At 38.5% G+C, this 12419-nt stretch overlaps 1 protein-coding gene across 9 annotated transcripts in view; it reads left to right on the top strand.

Annotated features, from left to right (window-relative positions):
- The window catches only part of R3hdm1 (R3H domain containing 1), a 114954-nt gene that overhangs the window by 89078 nt on the left and 13457 nt on the right, over positions 1-12419 (top strand). For all 9 annotated transcript variants that reach the window (XM_005079876.4, XM_013120374.3, XM_013120375.3 and 6 more), the window contains one exon: positions 7963-8117. In XM_005079876.4, coding sequence (XP_005079933.2) covers positions 7963-8117 — 155 coding nt within the window. The remainder of the gene's footprint in view (positions 1-7962; positions 8118-12419) is intronic.

The following is a 12419-nucleotide window of genomic DNA, read 5'->3' as shown; positions in this document are numbered from 1 at the left end:
ATTAAGATTGTTTTTAATTTAAAAAAAGTAACTAGAATGTGAAAAGCTAGGAATAATCTACGCTGTTGGATGACCAGAAGTAAATCATGCTGATAAGAAATTTAGTTAGTCACACAGGGGGACTATAAGAACAGAACTGATCATGTATTTCTCTACTGACAATATAATAGGAAATTTATGTTACTAGGTGGTGGCCCTGATTTTACTTAGTTTTTTATTGATTCTGTGAGCATTTCATAGTTTTGCATGAGCTGCATAGTCAGGAATTGTATAATAAGTACAATTCCACCTATTTCCCTTTCCCCTCACTATTAAATCTGCTGCCACTGAAATATGGAGCAAATGTATTTGGTAAGTACTTACAGGTTTCCTTGAGTTATTTAGGATAGTTATTTAAATAACTAAGAGCTCTAACATCTGTGTGGCTGATTTTATTCAGGTTGAGTTTTGCTGACCTTTCTGTTGAGCTGAAGCATGAGAGTAGAAAGATTGGCAGAGGAAAAACACTAAAGAAGCTGTGTTAGCAACTGTCTTTTCCCAAGTACAAGCAAGAGATGGCTTTCATTGAACTAGCCTATATACCAAATAGTACCAGACAGAACACATACCTGTTTTATAATTTAAGATTCTTTTACATTTCCATATCAACATCTAGTTCACATAAATTTAGATTCAGCAAAATGACTTTTTAAAAGCTTAACTTTGCTCACACTGCTTCTTTTGTTCAAGTCTAATCTGGAAAAATGTTAATACTGGTAAGGAAAATACACTTAGATTCCTCAGCATAGTCATGTTAATAAAGCATTTCTTCAGTTTGTCTTTCTATCTGATTTATGGCTTATCTGTTTTGAAGGATAAAGAAAATCTAGCTTGTTAGTCTAGATGGCACTGTGTTTCCTTCTTAACTCTCATCTGTTGAAATGAGAGAGAGTTAAAAATAGAGTATTCTTTGTAATCTTCCAGAGTCGTGCTTGAGCCATCAATTCATATTGCCCTTCTTCTCTTAGCTTGCACAATTGTTGGTGCTTTCCTAAGAGAGTCTTGGCAGAGGTGGGATATTATTGTAGCAGTATGGTCCTTTAACAAAGGATGGTAGTGATTCAAAACACCCATATTGATAACTGTATGTTAATTCTGTTTGGAATCAGTCACTATTGGTGTTGCTCTCCCATCAGATAGACAAATTCCAATGAAAGATACCTTGCTTTTTTCTAACTTTCTGTTATTTCTAAATAAATCACACAATTTTCTTTTTTGTTTTAAATCTCATATATTGAAACTACTTTTGATGAAGAATAATTTATGTTGTACTGGGGGGTCTGAAATATTTTGTCAGGATACTGGAAATGCTCTTACAGCATTTTTTTTAACCCAATGGTACTTTTCTTTCTCTAGGAATCCACTTCTCCTTCTTTATCATCAGTTTTATATTTGGCAATCTTCAAACTATATTTTTGAAATTATTGAAACTAAGTACCCTTTCCTCTTATCTGAAATTAGATAAGGAACTTGAACCACAGAGCCACTTGTCCTAGGTAATACTCCTAGTAACACAGGCTTGATGCTGTAAAACTGCTTTGTTTAAACAAAAGTTCAGAGAAAATTTCAAGCAGTTTGAACACTTTTAAGAACATGAATTTTATTCAACAAATGCACATAAAGTGAGGCGTGTATGTCATTAATGGCCTACTATTATGGGGTACTAAGTGATTAATGACTTTTGGTCTCCATAAATAACAGATTTTTGAAATACAGTATTACCCCTCCCCATGTTTTTAGTGATTGCCATATTTCTAACTTTATGATTACAGTAAAGTTTGGCTAACAGGCCCCACAGTTATCTTGCATTATGGAAAGCCCAATAAATAATCTCTTAATATCCTGCTCTTTAGAAAGTATAATACAAAATTACATACTTGTTAGGCATTTCCTGCATTTTTAAATTATTTGAATGAAGGATCAAACATTTCATAATGATTTCAAGAATAAAATCAAGTCAAATATCTATCCTAAAACCATGAAATTTTACCTCCTGATTATTAGTTTTATAGAGGATAATATGTTAAATGATGTTTTTGGTTGTGATAGTCTTAGAAAGGTCCTAATGTAAAGATTCCTGATGTCTCCTACCAGTGTGATTCAACCCTGGCATGTTTTCCTGTCTTGATGCTACAATGAATGGAAAGCACCTCGGTTGATGGTGGGAAAGTCATTGCTTCAGACAACACCAAGACGTGAAACAAACATGAGGTGTCCTAATTAAAGCAGGGTTGGCTCCACTGAGTAAGTCTGACATTGTGGAGAAGATAGCCAGCATCTGTAAAAATCTCTTGTAGACTCATCCAGAATAGGGCAACAGAGTCCTTCTTTCAAGCCAAAGCAGCCTCAAACAAAATTACAAAGCTGAATCCTCAAGAGGATGAGTGTAGATTAGAGAGGGTTAGAGACACAGAGTTTTGGGGTCAATCTGGGATACATTAACCTTTGGGATTGGTCACCCTTTCCTAATTGTTTCTACTGAGAAATCTTGTCTGATAATAAGGTAGAGGTATAGCTTTGAAATACAGGGGTCACAGACCATGCCAAGATAGTGGGGACACTGAGGACAGCATGAGTTGCTCGTATAAACTTTACTCTGGATGGCTTTTTAACTCTCAAGTCCATGTGTAGCTGCTTTCTGGAGTAACTGCTTATTCTGATTTCTATTTTTGATAATTATGCTTGTTCTCACAAATACTCTTTAATTCAAGTGAACAATTAGTTGGCTGGCTAATTCTGATTTCTTGCCAGCCATGGTGGCACATACCTCTAATACCAGTACTTGGGAGGAGACAGACTGGCAGAGACCAAATGGGTCTACATAATTAGCTCCATGTAGGCCAGGTAGGACTACATAGTCTCTATCTTGAAAGAAAAAAATAATAATAGTTAAAACACAATAAGCAAACAAAATGAACTCTAGATTTTTCTACAAGTAAGCTTACCTAGAGACTTAGGTGTGTTAAACTAGAGTAGATGTCTTCTCCAACAAAAGTTCTCACAAAATCAAAGATCTCAGATGCTAATTATTTGAGTATTTCTGTAGTACTCATTCCACTTCTGCACTTGTCCTTGGGGAAGGTAAATCTTACATGCAGATCCCAGCCAGCTATACACTGACCGGCTTGTGACCTTGGACTAAGGTATGAAACTTTCTGTGCCTTTGTTTCCTCACCAGAAAATGGGGATAATTGTGTCTTTTTGAAATAATTGTATCTATGAATGTGGAATGAGTTACTTCATGTGCACAGAGCAGTGCTGGCATGTAATAAATTTATGAGTGTCAGCTGAGAATACTATCTTTGGATACCTTTGAAGCAGTGATACTTATCTGATACTCTAAATGAAAAGGCATAGGAGTTTTGGACTGAATTTTATGCTAAAGGCAAGAATAGCATGGTTTGTCCTAAAATAGTCTTTTTAGCTTTTTAATACATACTCCTTTCCTTAAAAGGTGTTAGAGATCAACTGAGTTATTTTCTTTTCCATTAATCGTTATACCTAAGGTCTAAGTGTTTTATGTTGTACTGTGTTGTTTTGTTTTGTTTTGAGACCAGGTCTCACTATCACCTTGGCTGGCTTAGAACTCATTCTAGATAAATAAGGCTGGTCTCAGACTCAACAAGATCTGTCTGCCTCTGTGCCCTTTGAGTGCTGGGATCAAAGACATGTATCACTACATCTGGCCTAATCATGTCTTAAGAAATTTATTTAGGTACTGGCGAGATGACTCAGTAATTAAGAGCATTTCCAGAGAACCTGGTTCAGTTCCCAACACTCACATGGAAGCTTCCTGCCAACTGAACATTCAGTTCCAGGGACCTGATACTCTCTTCTGACCTACCTTGTCACTTGATGTACATAGGCACAGGCATACATTCAAGCAAAACACCCCTATACATAAAAATAAATCTTGGGGAAAATCATCATTTTAAAATAAATAAATCTAATTTTTTAGTTTAAAAGTGAAATTTTCTTTAAACACTTCTTTCCCACCACTTTGTAAAATCTCTCTTAAAAGAAAAGACAAGGTTAACCACACATAGAACAGTAAGTGGTGATTATAGATTAATGTTTGCAAGGTTTTTTTTTAATTTTCTCTGAGTATCGTTTATCATCACCTGATTATCACATTTGTTTCAGAAATATTAAAATAATTCTTTCATATTTGTATATTAGTTACAAATTGAAAAAGCTTCATAGTCTTAGTAATTGATTCAGTATTTTGTGGTTAATGACATGAAATTTTTGTCTCAGTTACTGAATAGTTTCCTTCAGAGGTTTAATGCACTAATCAGCCACAAACTCCAGCCTAATGGCATTTATATTTATGGGATTACCAGTTTTGTGAGGGTGACTAAATATATTTAACTTCATAAACTAATGCTATATTAAAACTTAAACTGTTACCATCAGAAAGCATTTTCTATAATGGGTTGTGAGAAACTAGCCTTTCAGCACATAGTAAATCAGTAGATTTATGTAGGAGAATGTTTTAATTTGTTTCTACTCTAAAATGTGTTTTCCCCCATTATTTTAAGTATACATACTGATTCCCTTCATTTTAGCTGAGTGCTAGTTAATATTAGTTGCTTTATTCTGAAGGGCAAGGATAGGTGTTAAAATGTCTTTCCTTACTCTTAAATGGTGTATCATTTCCTTTTTTTTTAATCAGTATACACAAAGGCAAGGAATAATTAGTAAGAACAAGTTCATGTTACCACTAGTTTTAGGGGATGTTTTATAAGGCAGTGGACAGAATTGGCACAAGAGAGCATCTTAGGAAAGAGACATTTTCTTTTATAGTGCCTATCATTCTTATTTTTAATAAATCCACTATTGGTCAATTGTTTTTGCTGCTTGTGAATGAAGTGTTAATATAAAAAATGTAGACACACGACTCAGTGGGATAAATAGATTAATTTCAATCCAAAGGTAGTGTGGTCCACAGCACAGCCATGCCATCCTACTCACACTGGATCTTCTCTGATCTCAGAAAGAGAAAAGTGTGACATTCAAAGTGAATAATGCACCCAAGAAGTTTGTAAAGTGTTCTCACCTTCCTCTTTCTCCCTCTACCTCTGTGTGTTCCTGTGAGGGTCTTTCCAGATACAATTAAGTGGAGAAGACTAGCATGTATGTGGGTGCACCATCCCAAAGCCTGGGGCTTTTTAACGGAAGGGGGAATGAGGGAGGGAGCAAAAGCCTGCTAACACAGGCATTCTTTCTCTCTGGTCCTTGGCCACCGATGGAAGCTGCTCTGCTCTGCTCTACCCTTCCCTCCATGATGGACTGAAACCATGAGCCAAGTAAACAGTCCCTCAAGACAAAAGTGTGACTCAGAAAACTGGTACCACTCCACTCATACAATGTTTCTTCACTGGGATTCTCTTCTACCTTTGTTGTTGGCCCTTTAGTCCACACACTGTATCTATTACAGACCACTGTTCTGTCCATCAAATGTAATTTTCCCCTTTATTCAGCCCTTTAGTTTTTGTTGGAATATTCTTTTTCTTTAAACCAAATCACAGACATTAATACCTCCATACCTGTAAGAATTTGTCTCCCTCTTTCACAAGACTGTTCATTCTTCAGTTTCATGGTTTTATTGTCTCAGAATCATCATTTCTTAAAGGTGGTCTCATTCTCATCGTTCATGTCACCCCACTGGCAAGTATAATACAAGTTGTCCTCTGTAAATGATGACTATCCTGGATCAGGTGTTTTAGATTTCCTGTTGCCATTATCTCCAAATGTTAATGTGTTTCATGTGTCTGTATATGGCAATTGATAAAAATTGGGAATAGAATTTATTGGTGTAAGTTCTGTAATGTACCGTCCAAGTAATCCTACATTAAATCCTGTTATGTGGTCTCTGTAGCTCTTCACTTGAATATCTTCTGTGTCAGTGTGTTTTCATAAGAAAGTCTTAGGAAAGATGCCACTAAGTCAGGTCTCTAAAACCTGACAAGTGCATATTAGACTTTTTATTTTGTGTAAAAACAATATTGGTAGTGTAGACTGGCTTTCTCCCATACACACCTTTTTTTCCCCTTAAATAAACAACCTTGATCTTTTTTTAATAAACTGTAAGGATAACATTGAGAATAGGCATTCAATTCGTTGGTTCATACATTACTTAGAATGTGAGAGGTCATGTGTTTGATTCTCCAGCACTTCTCAAAAACAAAAGTTAATATCCAGAACACTTGTTTATTGGAGTAGTATGACTATTTAGATTAAAATACTTATAAAGTTCAATTATATTATAGTGAATTCTGCCAGGTAGGTTGTATGTTTGTGCGCGTGTGTTTTGAAAAGTGGCATCTCAGACATAATGTCTCATGGTTGTTTCCCATTTTTGTTCCTGTCTTAATTTTTTTAAAGACAAAAATGCATCAGTGTATTTGTGTTAATAGTTAATAATTTATAAAGTTGTGTATGACTTTTATCATTTGCTGATAAAAGAAGATAGGATTGAATGTTGTTAAGCCAAAATATTTTTTCACTTTTTCTTCTGTCCATGTTCAAACTTAAGCAGTATAGGAAATGCACAAGAGAGGCGATAGTAGACAATGTATTATCAGTCTCTTTCTTACAGAGAAGAGTCTAGAACATGCATTTTTATGCAGAGTTAGAATGCCATGAAGTCAACTGCATTGATGATTGATGCCCTGTTTGCAGTCAATGCCTGAGTTTTTTTGTTTTTTGTTTTTTTGTTTGTTTGGTTTTTTGGTATAGTTCCTCTCACTTTAGAGGAATTTATTTAACAAAATATATGGTACAATCAGGGATACAATCTCACCACCCTTTACCTGCTATTTACACTGGCAGGACACTGGTGGGGTTTGTTTTGTTTTGTTTTTTGTTGTTGTTTTGTTTTAAGTTCCATGAAGCTAAATGACTTGTTTTTAATCAGTTGTTTGTTTGTTTTTAATGAAAATATGATTTTTGGTAATGTTTGGAAATGTTGCACTAATTGGTATTCACAAAAGAATGTTCTTAGAGCCTGGCAGTGGTGGCTCGTGCCTTTAATCTCAGCACTTGGGAGGCAGACACAGGCAGATCTCTGTGAGTTCCAGGACAGCCATGACTGTTTCACAGAGAAACCCTATGGTGGGGGAGGGGCATTGATGTTCTTAGACTCAGGAAACAAAATACAATTGATATTCAAAGTTTACTTCATAAAAATAAACATGTTCGTCTTAGGTTAGCAATCATATTTAATCTTAATGATACAGTTCTCTCAGATGAAATTAGTAATACCGTAAGAAAATGATTCTTAAAAAAGAACTAAATAGCGCATTTTGCTGTATATTTCTAACATATTCCTAAATGGATTCATGTCTTGGTATGGTTTGTTGTTTTTGTTTTGTTTTTTGTTCTTTGTTTTGTTTTGTTTTGAAAAACTTGAAACCATTCTAAAAACCTGTCCCTTACACATACATAGTCATTTTGTTCACCAACAGGGACACTGATGACATGCAACTTATACAGGTACATAGGTACACATACATTCCATCTTTAATATTCTCTTATTACATGAAATTCTTAGCATTTTTTAAAAGAATGGTACATATATTTACCTCCTAGACAGGGTTCTCACAAATTATGCAGGGCATCCTAATCCCCAGAGACTAGTTGTCATTAAGCATTGTGATACCAGCTAAATAGTGCTTGTTCTTTGTTAGCCAAGACTGTAACCCTTAACCATAGAAGAAATCTGTATATATATATGTTTTGCTTGTATAGATTTGGTGGGCCAGGATCAAATTTATTTCATTGTAAATCTTATAATAGGCTTGGAGATTTGTTGAATAAAAGTCTGACATTTCAAATCATGTAGAGCTTGCTTACGATACAGAAATATACTATTATTTACAATAAACTCAAAACAAGATGTAACTCATTTTGCCATTACAGGTTATCAAGTTGTGCCCAACCAGCAGCAAAACTACCAGGGAATAGTTGGAGTTCAGTCACCCCAGAATCAGAGCCTCATGGGAGGTCAGCCAAACAACACTGGAACTCATATCCAAGGAGTGGTCATCCCCTACCCTTCAGTGCCATCATATCAGGTTTGTTTTCTCTCACCTGCTTTAGGGATAGATGATTTCAGATCAGCTGAATCTCTAGCTCTGGCAAGGCCTTACTCCTATTAAAGCCAATCTGGGCTTTCTTAGAAACCGCCATGACAGCCAGGCTATCCAGAAGGGCCTTGCTTCAAAACAAAAATAAAATAAAAAGCATGATTTCAGTATATTATGTCTATCCTTTTATGTCTTCCTTCCTTTCTTCCTTCCTTTCTTTCCTTTTTTCGCTTTGCTTATTTTAATTTTTGGTTTTTGGTTTGAATTTTTGAGACCAAGTCATATTACTGTAGCCTAGCTCAGCTTGGAGTTTACTATGCAGCCTCAGCTGTATTCAAGCTTATGGTTCTCCACAGGCATGGGCTATCACACTCAGCTACTCTATTCCTTTAATGTTAAGGAAATGCTTTTGAAGACAGAGCATTATCATCCTAAGAGTTTTGTTAGTTATATCATTTCCCATCACTTTATTACTTTATTCATTTGTCTTATTAATATTTAGATTATTTGAACCACATTGATAATGGCCTGTAAGTTTTACCTGGTACTGTATTTCCAACTATACAGCTATATAAGCAAGGGTTGCACTATATTGTTCACTTCCCTTGAAAGCCTTCTTTGGAGAGAAAGGAATAGAAAGGAAAATAGATGTGATGAATAAATGTTTGATATAACAAGATATGGTTATGCTGACCACAAATCCATATATGTAGGATTTATGTTTATGTGCAGTTTCACAAACAAGACTACTACTTGCTTTAGTCCCAAAATATTATGATTTGTTGTTTATTTAAAATGCCATGGTAGGCTAGTTGAGGTGGCACACATCTTTAATATCAGTACTCAGAAGGCAGAGGCAAGCTAATCTCTGTGAGTTCAAGGTCAGCCTGGTCTACATAGTGATTTTTCAGGACAGCTAGAGCTATATTGTCGGACCCTGACTCAAAAAAACAAAACAAAACATGGAAGGCCAGGCATGGTGGTACACATTTAATCCCAGCGCTTGGGTAGTAAAGGTAAACAGATGTGTATGAGTTGAAAGCCAGCCTGGTCTAGATAGTCAGGGCTACAATGAGACCTTGTCTCAAATAAATAAAATAAAATAATGTCATGGAGTTTGATTTTATAGATCTAGAAGAGAAAGATTTGTTTCCCAGACAAACAAATTTCTTTCCTGTGGGGTGTTTGGTTGGTTGGTTAGTTGGTGATTGGTTGGTTGGTTGTTTAGTTGATTAGTTAGTTGGTTTGGTTTTTGAAGACAGGATTTGCCTGTGTAGTTCAATCTGTAGAACAGGCTGGCCCCAAACTCACAGAAATCCGACTCCTGCTTTCCGAGTATGGGATTAAAGGAGTGGACCACACCTGATCTAAATAGATATTTTTATTATGATGTTAAATTTGCTTTTCCTTCTTCCTTCTTTAGGGAGTGTCCTAGTTTACTTTCTGTTGCAGTGATAAACACCATGACCAAAAGCAACTTGGAGAGGATAGGGTTTGTTTCATACAGCATAGGCTAGGCCATTAATCAGAGCAGGAACTCCAGCAGAACTTACGCAGAAATCATAGAGGAATGCTGCTTTCTATCTTGTTCTTAGGCTTACAAGCCCACCTGCCCACAGTGGATGGTACTCATACATCAATAAATTATAAGAAAATGCCATACAGCCATGCCCGCAGACCAATCTGATAGACCAAATATTCAGGTCATAGACTTGCCCTTGGTTTTTAAGGACTCACAGTCTATTTTGAGAAATGTCATTTTACATGGAATATAGTTTTTGTTGGTGTTTTGTTTTTGTTTTTCAAGACAGGGTTTCTCTTTGTAGCTCTGGCTATCCTGGAACTTACTCTGTGAACCAGACTGGCCTTGAACTCAAGAGATCTGCCAGGTGATGTGATTAAAGGAGTGAAATTTTAAATGGAGCTGGATGTTGAAAATAGTTCCTGCTTTTTTGTTTTGTTTTTGGAGAGAACATGTTGTTTTTGTAGTTCTGGAGATTGAAGCATTAAGCTTGCACTATAGCGTGCATTTTTTATAAGTTGTTTCTCATGGTGTACCAAGCAGTCCTTACACTGGGTAAATGTGAAGACAAATGATTGGAAATAGTGTTGTGGCCGTCTGTGAATAGAAGCCTCCTTTGTCATGTTTCTGCCATTTTGGGTAGATAAGTACAATAGTGATACACTATCATCTGAAAAATAGGTCGGGCGTTGGTGGTGCACACCTTTAATCCTAGCACTCGGGAGGCAGAGGCAGGCGGATCTCTGTGAGTTCCAGGCTAGCCTGATCTACAAGAGCTAGTTCCAGGACAGCCTCCAAAAGCCTCAGAGAAACCCTGCCTTAAAAATCAAAAGAAAAAAGAAAAAAGAAAGAAAGAAAAACGGGCCAGGTCAAATGATATGTCCTTAACTGTACTGAAGCCACAAATTCTTTTTTTAACTTTTTATTGATTCTTTGTAGATTTTTTATCATATATCCTGATTCCACTCATCTCCCTGCCCTCTTGCTTCTGCTTTCTCCCCTGTGACCTTACCCCCAAAAAATAAAACAAAATTTAAAAGCATAGCCTAAAAACCAAAGAAGAAAAAAATCTCAGCATGGAAGCTGTAGTGTTTCCAGTGAGTCATCCAGTATACCTCTTAGTCCAAATATATATATATATATATATGGACTTTTTTTTTTTTTTTTTTTTTTGGTTTTTCAAGTCAGGGCTTCTTTGTGTTGCTTTGGAGCCAGTCCTGCTACCCACTCTGTAGACCGGGCTGGCTTCGAACTCACAGAGATTCACTTCCCTCTGCCTCCTGAGTGCTAGGATTAAAGGCGTGTGCCACCAACGTCCAGCTAGTCCATATATCTTGTAAGTGTTCTTTGCAATGGTTTGTTGGTCTGGCTCGAGGCCTCTGGCTTCTGCTACTCTATCAACACTGTTATTTCTTATTCACATTATATTTGAATTATTGATAGCCTTACCTGGGACTTCTCCTCTTGTTGTGTGTCACAGGGATCCTGTGACTTTGGATCTGGTGCCCCTTCACATACTCTAACATTCATAGATTAGGTGGATGTTGGGGTTGGCTAACTCAGCCCTGACTCCAGGCCTGGGTGGTAGCTAGGTTGGTCAGCCTGTTGGCTTCCCTCATCATCACCACTGAGAGACTAGGGCAAGCTCTTCAGCATGTCCCCTTCTAGCTCACCCAGCACTGCAGTCAGACAGCAAGGAGCAGGGCCAGTTCTCCTGCTCTTATGCCCTTGGATCTGGCTCAACTACGCCTGCACCACCAGGGCTATCTCTACTGTTTTGTCTAGTCAAGGTGTATGCAACAATTGCTGCAGTTAGTGAGGGACAGGGCCAGCTCTTCTGTTCTCTTGCCCCAAGCCCGGCTCTCTCTCCTGCTTGCTGCAGTTGGCACAGGGTGGAGGGTGGACAGCATGTTTCCCCCACCCATGCCACCACATGGTATAAGGGAGGGGGCAGGCGCCACTCACTGCTCTCACAGCCACAGGACTGGCTAACCTGAGCACCTCCCTCCCCAACAGAGTGAGCTCAAGTGTGCTCCCCAGGCAAGGTGCAGGGCCTTCTCTCCCATGTGCTGGGGCCAGTGGGAGGCAGTTTGAGCTCTCCCATTCTCTTGCCCCCAGGGCTAGCTCTCCTGCCTGGCATAGGTGGCAAAGGGTCATGGAGAAAAGGTATCTCTTCCTTACCAATGCCACCACATGGCTGACTAGGGGGCATGGGATCAGCTCTCCTCCTCTCACGCCCTCTGAGCTGTCTCACCATCATCCTCCTCCCTACCAAGAGGGTCACCTGTGCTACCCAGCTGAGGTGCAGTGCCACTTATCCCACTCTCGTGACCCCAGGGCCAGCTCTCCCACCCGCAACAGGGGACAGGAGAGGGGAGGGGTCTTCTCTCCCTTGCCCACTCCACCATATGGCAGATGAGGGGTGGGACTTGATCTCCCATGCACTATCACAGGGTCAGATCACTTGTGCCTCTCTCAACTCTACTATGCTGCCTGGACTGGGTTCAGGACCCACTCTCCTTTGTGCTCCAGCCAGTGAGGGCGGTGTCAGTTCTCCCATTCTGTGACCCTAGGACCAGTTTTGCCTGCCTGCCTGCCTGCCTGCCTGCCTGCCTGCCTGCCTGCCTGCCTGCCTGCCTGCCTGCCTGCCATAAGTGGTGGCGGGGAGGCGTTTCTCCCTTGCACACATCACTGCATGACAGACTAGCTCTGCCACTCTCACTTCAGGGCTGGCTCACTTGCACCCACAACTGCCAAGGTCAACCCTA

The sequence above is a fragment of the Mesocricetus auratus genome, unplaced genomic scaffold (genome assembly GCF_017639785.1).
Source record: "Mesocricetus auratus isolate SY011 unplaced genomic scaffold, BCM_Maur_2.0 Super-Scaffold_100676, whole genome shotgun sequence".
In the NCBI taxonomy this organism is placed as follows: domain Eukaryota; kingdom Metazoa; phylum Chordata; class Mammalia; order Rodentia; family Cricetidae; genus Mesocricetus; species Mesocricetus auratus.
The sequence above is the reverse complement of the archived record's forward strand: the minus strand, read 5'-3'. Positions and strand labels throughout refer to the sequence as shown.